Raw genomic sequence first — 22,592 nt, forward strand, 5'->3', positions numbered from 1 at the left:
TCAGCCCACACAGCCCTTCTTGGGGTGGTCCCCGCAGGGTTGGAGCAGCCGCCTTGTCCAGGGCAAGTGGGGAGCTGCTCCAGCCCCTGCAAGTTAACCATTTACATTCCTAATAGGAACAATGAGACCAGCATCTGGAAACACACCCTACGAAGCCAGGTAAATGTACAATACAGGCTGCAAAAGTGGCATTAAAGTGCAACATGATCTAGGTCTATGCCAGTGTTTTTTAAACTTTTTAAGACCGAGGAACACCAAACAATTTTTTTTTATGAGGAACACCACCAGGGATTTTCTTGTTGTTGTTGAGAAAAAAAAATCAGGGGGAGGAGAGGAGATTGGAGAGGGACGTTATTGAGAAAAAAAATAATAATAATAAAGTCGCCTGCCCCTTTAAGGACAGCCATTTTGAAGTATTTTGTTCTCTGCGGCACACCTCCGACTGCCTTGCGGCACACTGGTGTACCATGGAACACAGTTTAAGAAACACTGCTCTATGTAGAGTCTCCTCTTCCTGACTGCTTAAATTATTACTATCTACAGACCTTCATATTATGCCCCTTGAAAAAGGCTAGGTATGGAGAACTTTTCTTTGCTCTTGCTACTGACTGCAGATTCTCTGGCAAATGCTTATGCACAGCCAGTCTGAATTTGGATTGAGTGGTATATTTATTTTTCTTTATGTTGGGACTGGCAAACACAAGCCAACTGTCTGACACAGGTGCACGCAATTTAACACCGTTTGGCTCTTGTAGCCAGACACAAAACCCCATCTTGTTTTTCCACGAACCCCATCTTGGTTCCCCCCCCCCCCCCAGAGAGCAAGAGAAAGGCAGTCAGCCTTTGATGCCCTGGGAAAACCAGACAGTAAATGGGCTAGCTGATGACCCGGGGCCTCCCGTCGCCCTGATGGCTAGTACCAGTAATTGACACGCCTGCACTGTCCCAGAGAGGAATCTTCGCCCATCACATACCAGAGGTGCCCATTGTCTGCATTTTCCCAGGTGTAAATTATGCTTTGCACCCTTCGTGGGAAACTTGGCATTCAAAGCCATTTTTCCTAATTGGCCACTTGAAACCAGGAAGAAGCCTACATGACCCAAGGGGTATAAAAAGAAGTTCAGCAGCCCACCCCATTTGAGCTCCAATCATCTATACCTGCTGGCAGGTATTGATTGTCTCCCGAGGTCTGTGGGACGCCCAACCTCGCCCTACTTCTTCCCGAGGGATTGAGAGAAAGACGCTGGCCACGCCAAGTCTGGAACGCAGGGGTGAGAATATATACCTGCTATGTGTCTATTTTGCATGCATTTAATAAGAGCTCAGAGAACCAAAGGGTTTCATGGTACCTGTAAGTGACTTATTATTGTAATTTCTGTCCTGTCCTTTGTAGTGTCTGTGTTATCTGTAACACAGAAGTAGGATTTAACAACTAAGTTTACCCTGTAACAATAAATAGTAACTGTTTAAGCTTTAACCTGACTCCTTCAGTTGCTGTAACAGAACCAAGCACAATTTAAAAGAACTTCAGCCGGTCATAAGGGACTCACTGCCCTGGCCGTCGGCTGACAGCTCTGCTCCTCTCGCAGTTGGTCAACAGTTGTTTGAATTATTTACTGACTAAATCCCCTTAGCATTTACCATGCACCTGAGTAGAAAATAGGATAACATATATTTTATTTTTCTTAAATGGTCATTGTTGATTTACCTCCCACTTGCGCAGTTTTGCTGTAGGTACCGGAAAGAGGCCCATTCATGCCACTTCCATAGTCTCCTTTAAAGTAACGATTTAGAAGTATTTTCCTTAAAGTGTTGCCCTTTAGGAGAAAGATGAAAAATAGCATGAGATACAGTGGCTGCCATTTTCTGCTTTCTGGAAAACAATGCTGTTTGCCAAAGTGATATTCTACTAACTTGTTTTATATAAAAGAGCAAATATATAACTAGTGATAGTAGCTGGGGGAATTAGGTTGCTGCCTAACAAATCTCATGTCAAATTTTCTAAGCTGCTTTTCAATACACTAATTCTTTAATAAGACAACCCACCAACTACATTTTGATCTGGTTCTACAACCCACCATGGCACATATGCAGCCTCTAACCCAGCACCACAATCCTAATTCTAGGGGAGGCCCTGGGATGGGTTGGGGGAAGAGCGTAAGAGAACAAACCCTCAATGCATGCATCCCACAGTGGTAGTTCCTATCTCATGGGGTTGGATCTAGCTCCCCATTTTAGGCACTTCTTTGCACATGGAGGCACAGTGCCCTTCTGGTCTGGTAGCTCCTCCATCACGATGGAAGGGTAGCCAGATCAAATGTGAGTGTGTGGCATTATGATCTAGTGCCTGGTTGGGACCCATGGTTTCAGAAACGTCACAATAAGTAAATTAATTTATTTGTGTCTGAATATTGGTGACACAGCAGAATTTTCTAAAGCCTTAGTGATCTATGACTAGGTTCAAGCATTGTGCAGCTGATCTTCCACAGACCGACCATCCTACCATCTCCTCACGAGTTAAGATACTTAAATTAATGCCTCCACAGTGTGTCCATTAACTGTGGTACCTGCTTGCATCATGTTTTGGTATTCATGTCAACGTTTAGACATTTTGTTTTCATGGAATAGTTCATACTCCTCATGAACTGTTTTTCTAGACTCCAACATTTGTTGCATGATTTCGTTATTGTAGCAAAGAGCGTCAGGTCATCAGCATATCTGAGATTAGATGCCCACCAATGGAAATCTCAGTTTCTTCCAATATGTCAAATCCTTACTGATTTGCCTGTGTAACTATGGGGCAGTAGACTTTCCAGTTGACATACTCCTTTGATTACTCTGACAGAAAGGAGGCAAGTGAGACCCACCCATTCCTCCAAAATGGTTGGGAGGCCCCACTCAACCAGTTATCTCCGCAATATTTCTAACAGTAATATCATGCCTCGGAAGGCGTTCCGTGCTATACACATCTCAGGCACAATGGACTTGTTAAAACCAAGCAAGAACCAGCACACAATATTCTATGCATGTAGCCAGCCTGCACAAAACAACAGCTATTTCTTAGCCCACAGGGGCTGAATCTCTCCTTCTATAAGCCAAGATTTACACTGAAGTAGTAAAAAGGGTTCTTTTTCATTTGGTTTGTCTTCAGCCACTCATAGACACTCCAAGTTCCCATCTCCACAGACTGAGATTTGTTCCACAGTGGACTCTGCATTTGGGAATGTTTAAATGCCATAAAGTGGGAAAGGACAGCATTTGTCAGACCACTTGACTGACTAGCTGTCTTGGTGCAATAATGTACACAGCACCCTATGCAATGTGCTTACAGTTACTGAAGTGCCATGGCTAATGATACAAAAAGTCACAGGGCAGTGAAAAGAACACCAAAAGGCTTTGGTATGAGAGTTTCAAAAACAAAGTCAATGTCAAAAGTCACAACTTTCATTATTCAATTATAATATCCTGGTTCTAAAACAAAAACCATTGAAGCCCAATAACATTTAACTAGTAATTTAGAATGATTTACACCTGCAGTCCTATTGCTCAGGAGACAGCATCTGATGCCTCCTCTTCATTCTTTTTTACCTGTCTTGTCCTGAACAGACAGCAGTAGATCAATGCTATGGAGACACTTCTGAAAGCAGCTATGTAACTGTCACATGCCAGGGTGCAATCCAGACCAGTAAGAGATTGTCCGACCCTGCCCTGCAAGCTTGTAAGCCTCAATGCTTTGCTGCTGTAGCTCCCCACCTGGGTCACTCACAAGCAGGTTACACCTTCGGTGTATGTGTATAGCTATAGCTCTGATCCAGCAGCTCTACCCCAGCAGCCTTTTAGTAACAAACCTGTCACACTCTGGCTTTCATCAGCCTTAATGCCAGCACATCCCCATTCCTGAATTGTCCCAATGTATGTGCTGAACTGTCTAGTCCTCTCATGGACAGGTCAGCTATTAAATATCCACTACCCCTGGAAGGCATCAATATTCAAGTTTGCTACTTTAACTGGCATTCAACAATGCAATTTAAAAACAGCCCTGGTATGGTTTAGAATAAAGAGTAAAAAACCTGTTTAATAATAAAAAGTCTAAAACTTAATGTAGCGAGTTTCAGTTCAAGACTTGTTTAAGATAGTCTTTATCACCTGTGGTCTTTCAGCAAGATGGTGACTGACCCTTTCCTTGGACAAGATCTCTCCCAGAGTTCCAAAGATGCTGGTGCCTTTGTCGTCTTAGAGAAGTTCTCTCTTGTTCAGCTATCTCTTTCTTTTATACTCCAGTGAGCCTTTGACATGGATTATATCCTTCAAAATAACATTTATTCATGTAATAGAGGAGGCAACTGAGTCTGGTGGTGAAGGAGACTCCATGCTCTTTCTTTCCCTACTTGCATTTGCTGAAATCAGAATTGTTCTATTTTGTGCCATCTCTTCCCCATACTGTCCCAAGGTCCTTTTTTACTATTTATACACTAACGGAGATAAACATGTGCCCTTGTTTATGACAGATCTGCTTAACACCACCCCCAATATACCTGTTTCACACAATCCTTAGTTATAATTCCAGCCTATATTCACAATTCTTAATACCCGTTACATACAAACATGCATCTTTCAAGAATATTAATGATGAATTATTAGTGTTCAGAGGATACCACACAAGGCATATTTTGCATGATTATTACAATTGTGTATATTATGGGGTATTTAATTTCACAATAACTCCAAGACTGCCCCCCCTCCAAATCAGAAACAAAATCCTTGACACCATTTCTTATGAGAAACTACTAGCTTTAATTATTAGAGGCCCTGCTTTCTGGCTCTTTTTTGCTCCTTATGACTCAGACTCTCACAAAGCGCAGGATTTGCACTGGTAGCACTCAACGTCAAAAGTCAAGGACATTTTTGTTTGAAAACCAAGATAACAAGGGAATCCCTTGCCTCCATGACAGCGGTGACAAAAATGCAGCCTCAAACTTGTTCCATATGATTGTAATCTTCACCTATCTCATTTAACAATCATGTGACTCTCCCATGCCATCCATTCTGCCATTGTTTCTTTGCAGGGTAGCAATATTGATTTGGCCCGGGGAATTCTGAGATGTGCAAAATTGCAAGAATGTTCCTAAACCCCTACAGTTTCACTCCACTAGGGCCCCATTTTAGAAATTTCTGAATAGTCTCTTCTCCCTGCTAAAGTGCTGCACACTATGGATTAGGTAACTAGACAATCCCAGGATGTGTTGGGAAAGATCTCGTGCCACAGTGAGCTTTTGTAGTCACACTAAATTTGATCAGTCAAAACCAGGGCTCTAACGTGGATGCAGAAAGCTAAGAAAGCAAACAAAACAATCGATCTTTTTAGGAAATAGATGTCTTTATAACACTTTCCTTTGCTCAGCACCAAAATACTGATAGTACTGCCTGAGAATACGTAATCATCAATGCAATTTGATTAGCAATCTGCAACAAACATTACTGAAACAGTAGATAGCGCAGTGATAGCTTTGCACGATTGTATTTCTTCACATTTTGAACCCAAGCCTTATCTGATTTTCCCTCCTGCTGGTTGCAATGGACTTTCTTCTGAAGCTCTTATTCATATATGGAAGTGGTATATAAACAGAACTCAGCTGACTCCTCACTACTATGTAATGAATAGCTAGAATAGGCTGAGTATAGCTTTGAAGAAATACAATAAAACATAAGTCTTATTGTTATCTGGGAATACCACTGCATTGTCTCCAACAAAAGCTACTGAAGGGGAAAGGCAAGAGGGCACAAGGCAGCAACAACAATTTACAAATATTTCTTTACTGGAGATCTAAATAGTCACTGACTTACGGAAAAATACTTCCCATGGGGAAAATTGGATTCAATAGAAGCAAGCTGGTCAGAGTTTTATTTCTTTCAGTCCATATTTCATTACACTCGCCATAACTGTTGTAAAAGGGAATAGTTAATACTATAAGCCTAATTTTTAATTGTCTTGCACTAAAGTCTGACTGAAGCAAATGGTTCAGTTAACTTATACGTATTCTGCCCTCCCTCCACTGTAGTAACTATGGGCAATGCTAATGGTGTGACCTATTATTAAGGTTGCCCAACATCTCCTTTTATAAGGAACAGATTTCAGCTGCTTATAGATTTCCCAACCATTCAATTTTCCATCATGGGTGTCTGCTGCAGGCTGAACATTTTTTAGAAAACTTCAGCCAAAACACTTCAGTTGTTTCTAAGAACACAAGTAAGGGAAAATATGTTGTTGTTTTTTCCTGTGTTAAAAACTTCTGGTAGCTTTTTTTCTGAGAAACTCTCCAAGCAGGGATTTGAAATGTGTGGGGTATAAGGGTACGGCAGCTGGGAGGATGCTTTGTGTCAAAAATAGGGTTGCCAGGTGTCCGGCATTGAACCAGACAGTCCAGTATTTTCGCCTCCTGTCCAGTTAAAAAAAAAAATCAGAAAATACCAGAAACCTAAAATTTCCAGTATTTTCTGATTTTTTCCTGGCCAAGAGGCGAAAATCCCAGGTGCTTATTACCAGATTCTGCAGAGGAGCTGTCCGGCCTGGCGCAGGGAGGCAAGATGACGGGGGGCCTCCAACAGCCTGTTTGGGCCCAAAAGCCTCAAAAGAAAAGCATTTCTTAAAGGGGACAAGCTTTTTTTTTCCCTCCCCCTTAACTCTCAGGGTTCTTTTTTCCTTTTGTTCAACAACTTTGGTCTCCCCCCCCCTTTTTTTCCCCTCTCAACAGAATGTTTTCCCTGTGTTTTTGGGGGGGGGGGGGGAGGGAGGGGGTGTTTGGTATTTTTTGTTAAACCATCTGGCAACCCTAGTCAAAGAAATGCCTTTTGCCTTTTCCATTAAAATCTGTCCACATTTGGCCAAGTTATAAACCTCAGGGGGCGGGGGAGGGGGACAGCGGGTTTCCACATGTTCAATGGAGACTACTTAGATTTTAGCAGCTAAATTTCCTGAGGAGTCTACCCACCCCAAGAAGGTTCTGAATAGGACTTTCCCTGCAGCTGCAGCTCTGGGCTTCTGCAGGCTGTGCTGGGTCTGGGTCTGAGCACAGACATCTGGACTGAGAGCATTCAATCTGTCTCTCCTGTCCTCTCATTCAAACTGTTTCCTCTTGCCAGGCCAGAGCTGCGTCAAGGAGGAAAATACCCAATTTGAATACAGAGGGGACAAAAGCCTGACTGGGAAGGGTGAGGGGAAGAGGGAGTACATTACAGTGGGAGGCAAGACTCAGCTTGTAGGCTCACAGAGGGGAGAGGGAAACTGGGACTGGCTGATCTGTAGGTAGACTGGGACTGGCTGTAAAGAAGATTGGGACTGGCAGCTGGGGGGAAGATGAAGATTTGCAGGGCTGAAAGCTCGATAGGACAATGGGAAAGGGGACTGAGGGTCAGCAGACGGCACACAAACCGAGACAATATGGGAAGACTGTTGCTGGGAGCCAATCAGTGTTCCCTCTAAGATTTTCCATCCACGAGCAGAGTGAGTTTGGTCTTGTGCATCAATATTGAGGTCACGTGCACTTCTTCGGATGTGTGCCGCTGTGGCACCCAAGTTATTAACAAAATCACATACATCTATTTTAAATGCTATGGAAGAAAGATCATTAAAACAAGGGATAATTAACAAGGTGCATGACTTGAAATGTTTATTTAATATTAAGTCAATTAAAAATAAAATTAATGCTGCAAATTTTTCAGTAGCTGACTTCCTCTGTTTATAGCCCTCTCCCAGACACTCTCTTAGCTGGGCTTGCTCCTCAATTAAATCTGGCTCTCCATTCAGGGAACTATGTTAATTGGCCTTTCAGACTAACATTTATAAGCTTGTGTAGGACACAAATGAGGACATAAGCTTGGTGATGACATCAGTGCTGAAAGTCTGGGCAAATGTAGTGCATTTGAATATTCTTGCTGCTTCTGCACTGTCGATTCAAGTCAAGCATTTGCTAATTAGATCTGGCCTAGAGAAAAGCTTTCCTATGATTGCATTAACTGTTATTATGCCGAGTCCTTAATGTCTCATTTCAAGCTCAATCTACGTATATAAAATATGACAAACATGGGAGCAGTAGGAATCATTTGTAACAAGTCTCAGGCCCACTCAAACATATCCTACATGTTGAGGTTCATCGCCTTCCTGAATGACATCTTATGTTACTGGGTAGCTTACTTTTCACTCCTTAGGTTGTGCAAGTTTCTCCTCATTCTACTGCTAGTTGGCTGCTTTGCTGTCCTGACAATTTGATCCTCCCACCAAACCCAGAATCATCCATTTCTCAGGCAACCAAGATCAAAACACAATCTAAGCCACCCTCTTCTGTGACTGAGAACCAGGACCTGCCTTTTATACAGCTTCCCTCTTTCCAGCCAGCTTTGCTCCCAGCTGCCCATAGTCCTCATCCTTCTAGAGACTAAAAATACCACAATGCTTGTCTTCAAAGGGACAGAATTTGGAGCAGGACATCCACCCTAAGAATAAGTCTGCACCTTGCAACAAATATACTGTTTTGAAAAACAGTATTCAAATAGGAATCACAGAATTCCTAAACTTCATTTAGCTAGGGTTACCAGATGATTTCAAAAAAATACCAGACACACTTGATCTCAGAGGGGTAGGGTCCAGCTGGGAGGAGGTCAGGGGGAGCGGGGCTGGCCAGGGAAGATCGGGGGTGTGTGTGGGGAGAACCAGCTGGTGGGAAGCAGGGCTGGCTGGGAGGGGGTCAGAGGGAGCGGGGCTGGCGCACGCAGATCCCGGGGTGAATAGGCGAGTCCGGCCCCGGGGATTCCATCCCGCCCTGGCCCCGCCCCCAGCCCGCTCCTCTCTACTATTTAGTTGCGTACTGCGTGAGCATGTCTACCAGCCAGGCAATACGCAACTGCATACTGATACTCATGGTAAGTTCTAATTACATTTTATTTAATTATTTTCTCAATTTGTTTCCTGGACAGAAAGCTCAAATACCGGATTGTCCGATTCAAAACTGGACACCTGGCAACCCTACATTTAGCCTCCTACATATTAACGTTCAGGTAGAATGAAAGAAAGTGATCAAGTTTATTCATTAATACTGGAGATGCACCTATAATGTTAGAGATCTTAGTTACGAATTCACACTGTTTGGCGCTGTTAGGCTAAACACAAATTCTGTAGGTGTTGTAAACACACAGGGCCACCATTGCCCAGCACCTTGTGGAGTCCAGTTGCCACTGAGAAGAGAGTGCAAAATGCTACCAAATCAGACCAAAACCACTCTAATCCCACTTTGCACTCGTGTGAATGATTATAAGGCACTGGAGAATCAGGGCTGGAGTATTATGGCTGCTAAAATCCACCAAGAAAAATAAGTGAACTATCTATCAAACACAGGAAAAGAAAGCAACAACAAAATGAATCAATTTCATACAGCAGCAGCGTTCTTTGCAAGCCTCTGCCAGCCCCACTTCATTCCTAGGTTCAGGCTCCAGCTCTGGTTGCATCCTCCTCCAGCTATCACATTTCCCCTCTGCCAGCCCAGACTGCTGATGACAGTCACTACCAGTAGGACCCCAATACCCGGGAGCAGCCACACTCCAGCCAGGCCCCAAAAGCCAGCATGCTGCCTGCCCTAGCTGTAGCTCCAGCTACAGGGAAGAGTTGGAGTTGGGCCCCAGAGCAGCCCCACACTGCCACGCGGCCTGCTCCCTCCACCCCCTGACCAGCCCCAGCCCCAGCCCCAGCCCCCAGATGAGCCTGCTGGGCTGCGTGGCTGCCACAGAGTTGGAACTGGGGCCACGGTGAGGCTGCCCCAGCCCGGCTCCAGCCAGAATCTACCACTCACCTTCCAGCAGGAAAGTGAGTGGTGAGTGCTGATGTGCAGCTCTGCAAAGGTGGTGGGGAGGGGAGACAGGATGAGGCGCTGAGGTGCAGGGGGAAAGCATTGATTGGGTGGGCAAAGGGACTGGGACAAAAAGCCAGGGAGTGAGGCAGTGACAGACAGGATGAGGAGCCCTGGAAGTGAGAATGGGAGTCAGTAGGGATGGGAGATGTGGGTAGGGGAACAGAAATCAGACAAGGAGCTGGAGGGAGAACTGAGATTGGCAAGACTGGGGCTGGAATAAGAAACCTGAGAAGTCGATACCAGGACTGACTAATAAAGAAAACAGGATGGAGACAAGGAGTCAGAGATGGGGATGAGGCTGGAGGGACAGGTCAGGGAGCAGACATATTAGAAGGAACAGGTCAGAAGGAAGCCTATAGCCAATGCATGGAAAAGACTGTTCCCACTAGAGCATACTCCCCAATATTCCTGAATCCTATATTCCTCTGCTATCAGCAAATCTCTATGAACTCCTGGTAAACGGTCCCAACTCTTCTGTCTATCCACATACAGGATGGCGACCTGTAACTACTCATTCAGTGCACAGGATGGTCCTGTTCCAGAGATTAATCAGGACTGTATATGAAGGAGGCTTTTGTCAGTTGGACCCCTGCTACACTTGTTGTGGAAGTTGAAAGTTGAGCAGTGAACGAAGCTGGAGATCGCTGGAAGGGAAAGGAATGTCACATGACTAAGGTAGTTAAATACTGACATGAAAGATCAGGATTCTATCCCTGCCTCTGCCACAGGGCTCCCCTAGGATGCTGGGCAATTCAGCTAGGATCACTAATTGCACATGCCTCGTTTTCTGGATGCCTGGCTTCAGAGCCTGTGTCAGAAGCTTGCAGTGCTCACAATTGCAGCTGTAGTCAATGGGAGCTGTTCTGTGAACATATGAAGTGCTATATATCTCTAGGAACACAGAAAAATCAGGTCCTTGGAATCTCAAACTGGGCATCCAAATGGAGATACTACTGACCTTCACTGTTCTCACTTTACAGAATCTCCATCCGTAAAGTGAGGGAAATACCACATTTTTGTCTCACCGGGCTGCTGAGAAATTAATTAATATTTATAAAGCACTCAGATGCCATAGCGACAAACACCCTCAACAAACACTCTCAGATACTGTAGTGACATAAAACCCATGAAGAATTTAACAATTCTGTCATCAGAGCGGGGTTTGACTAATATGCAGTAAAGAAGACCTGGGGGCAAACACTGAGCTATGAGGAGAAAGCAAAATACTGAACTCATTAGGTGAGCACTGGCCTTTCCACACACACGAATGGAAGCAGGGGTCCCTTGGAAAAACATTTCATCATGTTAGAACTGTATCATAACGTATTCACACCAGAGGCGGGGGCAAATTAAGTTTGAACAGGAAGCCTTAAATCTGGCATCTCCTAACTTTTGAGTGATTGATTTTACAATCTTAATGTTTTAAACTGTAGTTGAAGTATGTAAGAACAGTAACACCTTTATATAAACCTTTCCCATTTCCCAACTTTCTCAAAGTTTTATCATTTTTAATTAAGACTCAACACTACTGTGAGGTAGCTAACTATAATTACTTTCCCCTTTCAGATATGGGTAAACCAAGGCACAAAAGCATCTAATGACATACAAGTAAATGGCAGGCCATGAATACAATCTAAGTGCTAACCAGTGTTCCCTCTATGCTGCATGGCAGCACAGCTTCACAGGCCATTAATCAGATCTCCCCCCCACCCCCCCAAGTCAGCTCCCTGCACAGAGCCCTGAGCTTCTGATTAGGCAGGGCTGATTCATCACTTGTGAAGCTGTGCTGCTGTGCAGCTTAGAGGGAACACTGGTCCTAACCATGGTCCCCTGGTCTCCATCCATTTCAGTCTTTGGAAAAATCCTATATCCTCACTATGGGTATGTCTAGACTACAAGCCTTTTTCGAAAGAGGCTTTTTCAGAAGCAAAATACAGGACTATGTAGCACTTTAAAGACTAACAAGATGGTTTATTAGATGATGAGCTTTCGTGGGCCAAGCTCATCATCTAATAAACCATCTTGTAAGTGCTACATAGTCCTGTATTTTGCTTCAGCTACACCAGACTAATATGGCTACATTTCTATTACTTTTGAAAAAGTCTCTTTCGAAAAAGAGCATCTAGACTACAACCAGTACTTTCAAAAAAGCAAGCTGCTTTTTCGAAAGAGAGCACCCAGGCAGTCTGGGTGCTCTCTTTCAAAAAAGTACAGTTTGCATTACATAGTGCCTTTTTTCGAAAGAGCACTTTCAAAAAAAAAAGGCATTATTCCTCGTAAAACTTGGTTTTCCGTGGTCGAAAAAACTGTCGCGTTCTTTCGATTTAATTTTGAAAGAACGCAGCAACAGTCTAGATGCAAGGGAAGTTTTTTTCAAAAAAACCATGTAGTCTAGACACACTCGATGTGATTCCAGCAAAATGCAGATTCTGTTTCCACTAGTAATAGACGGGAAAACACTGATAATTAATGTGTGATCCCTGAAAGCTAACATTTGTGCACCTGTGCATTCATTCTCTATGGGGAGAGAATACTTTTAAAAATCAGGTCATGTACATCTGAGCTGCAGTCCTGCCTCCAGTAAGGCAAGGGAGTTTTGCTAATAACTTCAGTAGCATAAGCAGGCCTGTACTTTGTTTTGGCAAAAATGTTAAGATAACTGTAAAAAGAAAACAAAAAATATGTATCAGAATTTATTACATAGTTTCTCCTAGCATAGAGAAACTGACAACTCACATCTCTCAATTCTCCCTCATTAACTGTTCTTTCAATTCTTCACAAAACTAGTATTAAATCCCACTCTGTTAATCCAAGTTACCTATGTCAGACATGCTAAATTAAGCTGAGGTTGCAGCTATTGTAGGGATGATTGAAACCACTCAGTGGAGAAAAAAAAAAGAATCCAAAAACATGCTCCATCCTTCTCTGAAAACTCAAACTAAATTCAAAAGCAAACTTCTATTTTTTTAATAGTTAACATTTTAATGTTATAATTGGTTTTATTTGTTCTTTGATTTTAGGGACCAGCTAAAAACGGAAGCATAAGTGTCAAAATGCTGCAAAGCAAATACCCTGCCTGGGTACTTCTGGTCTAGATAGACAAGGGACCACTAAATATGTTTCATGAAACAGATTCTCGTCTGGTATTCAACTCAATTTTGAAGACCCAAAAAGTTCAGGAAAGTGCTTGAACTCTTGGGGTACTTTTACAAACTAAAGTGACACAAAAATATTATTAAAAATAAACTATAAAATACTAATATTTCCAGTATAAACATAGCTACAGAGCAGTGTTTCCTGTAAGCCGAGCACTTGGACAGCCACCCGGGAGATAGTCTGGTGCCATGAAGCTGATTAGCAGAGCACCTGCAGCCGCCAGCATGGGTTTCTACTGGTGGTGCACATAACAAAATATATCCCACACATGGATGGAAAAAGTTAGAGGAAACACTACTACTTAGAATATAAATTAGAGACAATTCCCCTCAGTACTGGGGCATTCAGATTTATTTGCGCCCATTGCTCTGAACAGACCATTCACAATAATAAAATGACTTTGTAGAGTCTAGCTTTTTTCCTATTAGCCTATCAAATGTTATTATTAATACCATCTTCAAGTTCATTTGCTTGCATGATTACATTTGTTTCTATGTGAACATCAGTTTTGTTCAACATCATTATTAATTACCTGAATGAGGGGATGGATTGCACCCTCAGCAAGTTTGGAGATGACACTAAGCTGGGGGAGAGGTAGATACGCTGGAGGGCAGGGATAGAGTCATGAGTGATTTACACAAATTGGAGGATTGGGCCACAAGAAATCTGATGAGGTTCAACAAGGACAAGTATAGAGTCCTGCACTTGGAATGGAAGAATCCCAAGCACTGTTACATGCTGGGGACCGATAGGCTAAGTAGTAGTTCTGCAGAAAAGGACCTGGGGATTACAGTGGATGAGTCAACCGTGTGCCCTTGTAGCCAAGAAGGCTCATGGCATATTAGACTGCATTAAGAGGAGCATTGCCAGTTGATCCAGAGATGTGATTATTGCTCTTTACTCGACTCTGGTGAGACCACATCTGGAGTTGTGTGTCCAGTTCTGGGCCCCCAAATACAGGAAAGATGTGGACACATTGGAGAGGGTCCAGTGGAGGGCAACAAAAATGATTAGGGGGCTGAGCATTTGACCTACGAGGAGAGGCTGAGGGAGTTGAGTCTATTTAGTCTGCAGAATAGAAGAGTAAGGGGGGATTTTTTCCAAAGAGGCTGGAGAAAGGCTGTTCTCAGTGGTGACGGATGGCAGAACAAGGAGCAATGGTCTCAAGTTGTGGTGGGAGAGGTCCAGATTGGATATTAGGAAAAACGATTTCACTAGGAGGGTGGTGAAGCACTGGAATGGGTTACCTAGGGAAGTAGTGGAGTCTACATCCCTAGAGATCTTGGCTTGACAAAGCCCTGGCTGGGTTGAATTAATTGGGATTGTTCCTGCCTTGGGCAGGGGGCTGGACTTGATGGCCTTCTAAGGTCTCTTCCAGCTCTATGGTTCTATGATATTTCCATATATAAAATAGGTCAATACACCTCCACAATTTTTAAACATGTATCATTTAGACAATACAATACCAGGAAGCACCATAATAAGTTCATATTTGATGTTCTCCCAAGTTTTTAATCACTGACAGAAAACCATCAGATATCCAATCAAGATTTATTCATAGACACATTTATGTCTGTCGCATCAATAATGTACTGTAGAAACAGACTGGATCTGAAATGCATAATTTCAGAAAGCTAAAATAATCTAACTCGTACTGCAGGGGGTAAATTTTCAAAGTGATGCACAGGGAGTTCTCCACACAAATCCTATTATTTGCTAACAGGATTTGTGTGAGGAACTCTCCATGCCATGCTAAGCAAATTTATGCCTAAGTGCCCCGGCAATGAGAATGTTTACCAAAACACAAACTTAATTTCCAGCTACAGACTTATGAGCACTTCTGTGATTTGACATTTAAGGATAAAATTAGGTAGGTTGGAAAAAAATAACAGGAATAGCTAAAAAGAGTTTTCATCACATTATTCTGTTTCCGTATGTTGCTATTATGTTGAACTTCAATGCAAAAGTACTATTGATATTGGGCCTACTGGATAATGGATGCTTACCAGTGGGAGATTCACAAGGCAGACAGTACCTATTGTCTACACTACTTTGAATCAGATACATAATGATCTTCACCTGCTGATACTAATTGATTCAGAGGGCATTTGTGTGTGTCAATTTCACCCACCCACTAGCTCCATTGATTTATATAATACCTCAGTTTTAATTTGCAGGCGTCTGAACCAACTTTCATTTGGATTAATTTTCATGAGTTTCTATTCCCCATGCCCCGATTTACATTCAGAGGAAACTGCAAGTTTTGGTAACCCGGGTTTGTTCTTTCAAAACACAGGTCCGTTAACCTCTGCCGACATTTGGGTAAAACTGGCACAAACACTAGGTTTGTTCAGTAACTAAATACTGAAGTTTTTTCCTGGTTTGGGGTTTCATTGTGGAAGTTTCACACAGTTCTAATGGCTAACAGTTGCCCAAATATTTATAGAGGTATTTGGTTAATGGTGGCAGTTATTTCAGCTAGAGAAGGGCTATATCATTTACAAAGAGGTAATAACTGGAGGACTAACCCTCAAAAGTTCACTACATGCAAAATAATCTATTGGCTACATGTTATTAGGTCAACACTGAGTCCTTAAAGACAACTGTTTCTCTGTTAATGAGCATCCTTCTTACATATCACTTACCATCTAAAAATATGTCTGTACGTGATTGCTACGAAGATCCTGTCTACACTACAATTTTTAATCGTGGGTTGTTGGTTTGTTTTTAAACCTGTTAGGGTATGTCTAGGGTGGTAGTGTAGACATACCCTTAGAGACCCTGGCTACATTTTTCAAAAGGGCCAGATTTTCAAATGTATTTAAGTGCCTAAAGATGCAGACAAATGCTTTCTGGGATTTTCAGAAATATCTAAATCCCTAAATCCCACTGAAATCAAGCCACTTCCAAAGAGCCCACTAAGTGCCTATCTGGATCTTTAGGCATGTAAATGCTCTTAAAAGTCTGGTCCTAACTGCCTGAAGAGCATAACTCCCCACTTGAGTGCCTGAAGGCTATGCAGAGCAATGCGAACAGAACACAGAAATGTACTCTGGAATGTTCCCCGATTATTAAAAGGGAGGATAACTGGCCAGAACCAGTTATATAAGCATATTTAGCAACTTCTGTTCATCCACACTATAAAAATAAACTGTGCTGATATGGTTTAAGGAAGCAAACTCATGCCATTCTAGGCTTCTGGCTGAGGTGCAATTCCAAACACATGGTATGTGTGCAAATACCATGCTCATAGACAACCATGGTGGGTTAAAAACTGTAGTGTAGACTGGGTAGTATACCTAGGATAAACAGAACAATACATCTGGCCTGGGGTCATTAACTACCTGGGGTGTCAATTATGAGTTAGACACCTTTTAACCAGTGTCCTTGATGAAGCAATGGCAATTTGAACTTTCCGCCAGGAATGCATTCCTCCTTGGACATGCATTATTGTCAACTCTCAATTCTATTGTGAGTCTTGTAATGTTTGGTGTTTTGCTTAACACCCCAGTTTCTGGAGTTACCTGATTCCATGAAAATCTCAGTCCTTACAAAAATGAAAGAAAAAAAATGGACATTTCTAGCCCTGCTGGTTGCAGAGAAAAGCTTGAAAGTGTTACCCCTCTGTGCTCAAAATTAAAACAAGGAGGCAAATAAAGAGAACTAAAAATGTATGTTTTAAAATCTCACTATTTTTAAGTCAATCTTGTGACTTTCGAAGCCTGAGGCATGATTTTAAATAGAGGGGGTTGGGCAATACTGCGTAGGAATTCAGGAATGTCCTGGATGAGGGATGTTGTTCTTGGGTACCGCTAGAGGCTCGGAGCCTCTCTGGCACATGACCTGGTCAGCAGTCTGGCACTTATTCAAATCCTGGTACTAGCTACAGATGCAGTGACATTTAGTGACCATTTCAAAAGCAATAAAGCACCACTTCTTGCTCAAAAAGCAGTTCATTAAATCATCACAGAGCCAAAGATAGGGTACAAACAAGTGAGGTTAAGACACCTTAGAATTATGGGCTAAGTCCATCCCATCAAACCCTAGGTAGTGAGGGCCCTTTTAGAATTAATTTCCTTCTTGAGCTCCGTCTCCCATTAGTTCCAGGACCACACAATCTGCCATTTGGGAGACTAAAGCTAGGGGCTCTCTTAGGCCTCAATTCTTTACAATGTTTAAAATACCAATTAGCGTGGTTGTGCTCCAGGAGTGGGGAGAGGATTGCTCTTCTAGGACCAGATCCTGTGAGATGCTGAGGTAACTCAACTTCCACTTAAAATCAGTGGTAGTTGAGAGTACTAGCTGGAGGTAAACTGAATGACTTCGGATAATGGTACTCAGACCTCAGTGGTTCAAGATCCAAACTAGTGATCAGCATTACTCAGCGAGAGAGAGAGTGAGTGTAAAATTACTGGCTAAATATTATTTTATCAACTACGGTTGCTCAATAACACAGTAAAAGCGTCCTGATTGGCTAATAATTAAATCGCATAGCATTTTCATGTCATGTGCTGCAAAGAGCTACAGGAGATGCTTTAAAGAGCCACTTGTGGCTTGCGAACCTTAGTTAGAGTAACATGGTCTTAGGATGTGCCCTGATTTTTGCATATTGATTCACAAAGCTGCAATGATTTAGCCTCGAAACCTGCATTACCTAGCATGGCTAAGGGTACACGGTAATGGTGCTTTACATTCAAACTATGTTAACATTTATATTTGTAAAAGTATTGTTGCCAGATAAAGCTCTTCATTTTGAGATCTTTGTGAAGCAGTTTTCATCCTCCCTTTCTAAGTTAGATTCTAATATTATCTCCCTACTCTTGGATTCTTGTAGTTCATTTTAAACAAACAAACAAACCTCATAAAATCTTCTGAACAGGGTCATGGACATAACTCTGACTCTCTGCGGTATAAATCCACAGCAAAGGTTTCATAAATCTTTTTATTAACTGGAGCTGCAAAGTGAAACAGACATTTAACAAACATTTTGTTTTTAATAATATTCAGAGCTATATTGGCTGTCATGCTAAGACTCAATAGTCTCTTAGATGTGGTGGTATTTCAGAAGTAACAGCCATTTCTAAATGCCTGTTTTCATATGCTGTGGAATATCAGATCCTGAAGTTTTCTTCTAGCTGGAACTAAACAAATCAATTTCATGGAATCCAAAACTTTGTTTTAAAATACTGTACTAAGAAAATTTTGGTTGAAATTAAACCAGAAATTTTAAGTTTAGGATGCAGGAGGGAGAGGAAAGAGACATTTTCATCAGTCTGTATTAGCATTTTGCATTCCCACAGCTAAAAAGACAGATTCATGTTTTTACAAAATTTAATATGCAAGCTGTTAGCCCATAATACTAAGCTCTCTCTTTTAGCATTTCATATTTGTTAAAAACCACTGAGTTATTTATGACACAAATAAGGCTGCTGCACATGTCCAGTTGCCATTCTACCACAACACATTTTAATACACATTTATCACGGAGCTGTTACTACTTCAAAGTTTTGCTGATTCTAGAGACATTAGCATAGTTTCAGGGCATAGCCAAGAAACTGCACAACATTATAGGCTTTTCTGAAGTTGTTTTATATAGTACACAATAATCCAATCATTGGGGGAATCCTGATCTAGAGACACTGTAATGTAAAATGTGACATTGCCTACAATGTTTCCAGGGTACTGACCGCACCACTTTTCACAGAGATGTCAAATGCCACACATGCATCACAGCATCTTGTCATTAGGCTTAATAGCAGCAATTGAAAGCCAAACAGAAAGATTTGGGTTAAGTATATTTGAGACATATTACTGCCTACAGTTGATCCAGTCAGTGCTTTAGGAGAATACTAATTCAACCGCCAGCTAAAGTCTGTTAGGCTCCATAAGTTGCAGTATATACCAATTCTTAGTACTCTATACTTACAAAACCCATTTATCTTAATGTAGCATCTCGTCAATACATAGTAAAAATACCGCTGTGGACGACCTACTAAGAACTTGCATATGGATGGAGATCACCACCACACAAATTCTAATTCTATGCTCTAAAATGGTAGGGTGCTCTGTCCTGGAATACTGTGTGGAAATTTGGTCACCCCATCTTAAATATGCTATTGTAGATTCTAAGGGGGTTCTGAGAGGAAATGATTAATGATTAGGAACATTTCCCATACAAAGAGAAATGGAAAAATTGAGTTATTTACCTTAGAAAGGAGACCAAGGAGAGGGGGTGTAGCAGAAGTACACAAAATAATGGTGTAGAGAAGCTAGATCAGAATTTCCATTCTCTCTGATAATACAAGGAGTCACATTCAATGAAACTGAAAGAAAGGAAATTCAAGAAAGAAAAGGAGAAATACACAGTCTAAATCTGTCTCCTATGGAAGATTAATTTATTGCCATGGGAAGATGCTGAGACTAAGACTTTAGCAAGAATCAAAGAGGGACTGGATAATATCCAGTTTATTCACTTTTCCCAACTCTGATGTTTCAGAGTTTAAACCAATCTCTTGCTCATAGGGATCAGCATAAGAGTGTAATGAAGGACAGATAATCCTACTTCTGCCTACTGTGGGGTTTCCTGTACCTTTCAATGAACCAGCAGGTTCTGGTCACTATTGTAGACAGGCTACTGGATGGTGGGTCTGATCCTGTCTGGCAAATCTTATGGTTAGGTCCCTACCAAATTCACAGCCATGAAAAATGCATCACAGACCCTGAAAATCTGGCCTTTTCTTTGCTATACAGATTTAATGGAGAATACTATTGCACAAATTGAGGGTCCTGAACCAAAAGGGAATTGCTGGAGGGATAGAAAGATTATTTTTTGGGGGAGGGAGGGGCTGTAGTATTGCCACCCTTACTTCTGCCCTGCCTTCAGAGCTATGTGGCCAGAGAATGCCCAGCTCTGAAAGCAGCACCTTTCCAGCAGCAATGCAGAGGTAAGTGTGGCAATGCCATATCATCCTTCCTTCTGTGCTGCTACTGGCAGTGGCTGTGCCTTCAGGATTAGGCTCCTGGCCAGCAGCTGCCACTCTCTAGCTACTCAGCTTTGAAGGCAACACTGCATCCAGCAGCAGCATAGAAGGGTAGCAATACTGCAACCCCACCCAAATAACCTTGTGACCTCCTCCCCAACTCCTTCTTTGGGTCAGTTCTCCTAAAATTAGACCACCATGAAATTTCAAATTTAAATAGCTAAAATCATAAGACTTAAAAAAATTTAAAATCCTATGACCAGGAAATTGACTAAAATGGACCATGAATTTAGTAGGGCCCTACCTATGTTCTTACATGAGAACAAGAATTATAGCATGCCCACATGTGTGGTATTAGTCTCAAGGGGCTTATTACTGCATTGTATTATACTGTGTGTAACTTTAAGTTACTGTGCAAGAACAGAACAGTGTCAAGAACAGAACACCATGAAAATGTACCATATCTACTGCAACATTGAGGCACAACAATATCAGAAAAAGAATAACTCATACACACAAGAAAAAAATATATTCTTTTAATGAGCTAAAGTATATTGACACCAAATCCCATAGTGTCGATCTTCACCAGCATTGTTATTTAGTAAGATACTTGTGAGTAAATACAGGACAGAGGTACTCAACCATTCAGATTTGGAATCCCCTGCAGCTTTACACAGCCCAGCATCTCTGGGTTTCAGCAAGACATCTTATAACTTCCCTGCAATGAGGGGAAACAAAAATACCCAGGTACCCACACTCCATTTCTCTCACAGGCAAGTCTCCACACTTGTCAGAAATTCTATTTCTCTGTTTTCTTTCACCTACAAAACCTATTTTCTCTCTTCCAGTACAAGTAAGTCCAAAATACATAGTCCCCATAGACATTGGAACACACTGAAGAATGACTTGGAATGGCAGTGTCACCAGACTTCTCAATATTGGTGACCGATTATGAATGCCTAGCCTCTTATTCTGCCCTGAATAACACTGTCCAGACTGTCACCTTCATTTAGTTTGATTAATTACAACTGTGTTATGACTTTGTTACACATATTTGTATCCTATGAATGTTAAACTCTTTCCTGTCTCTCCAGGAGTCTATTTGATGATGAAGTGGCTTTTTGACTGCTAAAAGGTTGTATGTCACTTATACAGACGCTTTTGCCTACATACTTAATGTCCATCTCCCACTGTAAAGGTGCTATACATGAAAGCATTAACATTCTTCTTGTTATCTTCAGAGATGCTAAGATCAGCCAGACAAAAGACAGAGGTGCAGGTGGGATATTGTGCAAGATTGGATGGGGATTTGGATCGTACTTCTCCTGCTTTGTTTTCTTCCAAATTTTTCCCTTGCCCCTTCTGAATCTAGTCATCTTCTTCTGTTCCTCCCCTCCCTCTAGCAGTACTTATGTAGGTGTACCACATACCTGTGGCCTGACAACCAACTCCTCTCTCTTAATAAATCCAGTCATCACTCCCTATCCTATCTGACACAGCCAGAGGAGGAGGAAGGGGGAAAAGGAGAGTGGAACTCCAGGTAAGAGAAGTGGTTGTATTTTAAACTGAGCACACTCAGCTCCCCACCCAGAGTGCATATTTCAGCAATGAAGGAATAAGAGGAATGGACCAGCTGGAGATTAGAGAAGACTGGCAGTGTAAAAAAGTTCCATATGTGACATTCCAATGTTATGCAGCCCTGGAGACCACAGATGAGCACTACAGACCCCAGGCAAAAGGCTCTCACTGATCAGAATGAGAACCGAGTTTCACTGACACACTCATATCTTGCCCATCAACAGTGATTGGGAAAAATGCAAACCACATATGTAGGTGGTACTCTAGAATCTTATACAGAGTGAGCGGAGCTCCTTCAGTTCCTGGTGAAGTCAATGAAACCTGGGGACACTCAATACTTCACCGGATCTGGCTCTGAATAGAGTGCAGTTGTTTTAAAGTTCACTTCAAAAGCAGTCCTCTAATGGCACACCAGCAGCTTTACATTTTAATTTCTGTGCTGTAAAGCCCTTAACAAAATTTGCAACACAGTTTTGTATTTAATTTGAATGGGTCTGGGCAACAGATGTATTTACAATGGCAGGCTTTGCATGTTACATTTGCTAGCAAAATGCAGAGGCTCAAGCTGCTAATTACATATAAAATTGTGTGCCTTAATTTGGAGCCAGCTCCTTGTTAAAATTGCCTGATGTTTAAGGCACAATAAATTGAGTCAGCATGCGGGAATGTGTGCATACTGACCTGTGTGGGAAGGCAGACTAGAGTACCACGTATAGGCTAGACAGTTACCATGGATACCTCAGTGGTTGAGGTGTGTAAGCTAAATATTATAAACAACTTTATGGCATTAGAATACTAGTCTCCTGAAAAATGTTGCAAAACTAATGATGAATTTGGAGATAATGCCTGTAATTTGTTTTCTGACACGTGAATAAGAATTTCATACTGTCAAGAAAATACAAAAGCAAATTTATGAGAAAATTGTCAGTTCCTGAAGGCCCTATTTTAGGCATATTCCTGAGAGATGCAAGTACTCTGA

General features: G+C 41.9%; 1 protein-coding gene across 2 annotated transcripts in view; it reads right to left on the bottom strand.

Annotated features, from left to right (window-relative positions):
* The window catches only part of ITPR2 (inositol 1,4,5-trisphosphate receptor type 2), a 319,703-nt gene that overhangs the window by 86,599 nt on the left and 210,512 nt on the right, over positions 1-22,592 (bottom strand). For both annotated transcript variants that reach the window (XM_075898795.1, XM_075898803.1), the window contains exon 38: positions 1,709-1,817. In XM_075898795.1, the coding sequence (XP_075754910.1) occupies positions 1,709-1,817 (109 nt within the window). The remainder of the gene's footprint in view (positions 1-1,708; positions 1,818-22,592) is intronic.

Source organism: Pelodiscus sinensis, chromosome 1 (assembly GCF_049634645.1).
Source record: "Pelodiscus sinensis isolate JC-2024 chromosome 1, ASM4963464v1, whole genome shotgun sequence".
NCBI lineage: Eukaryota > Metazoa > Chordata > Testudines > Trionychidae > Pelodiscus > Pelodiscus sinensis.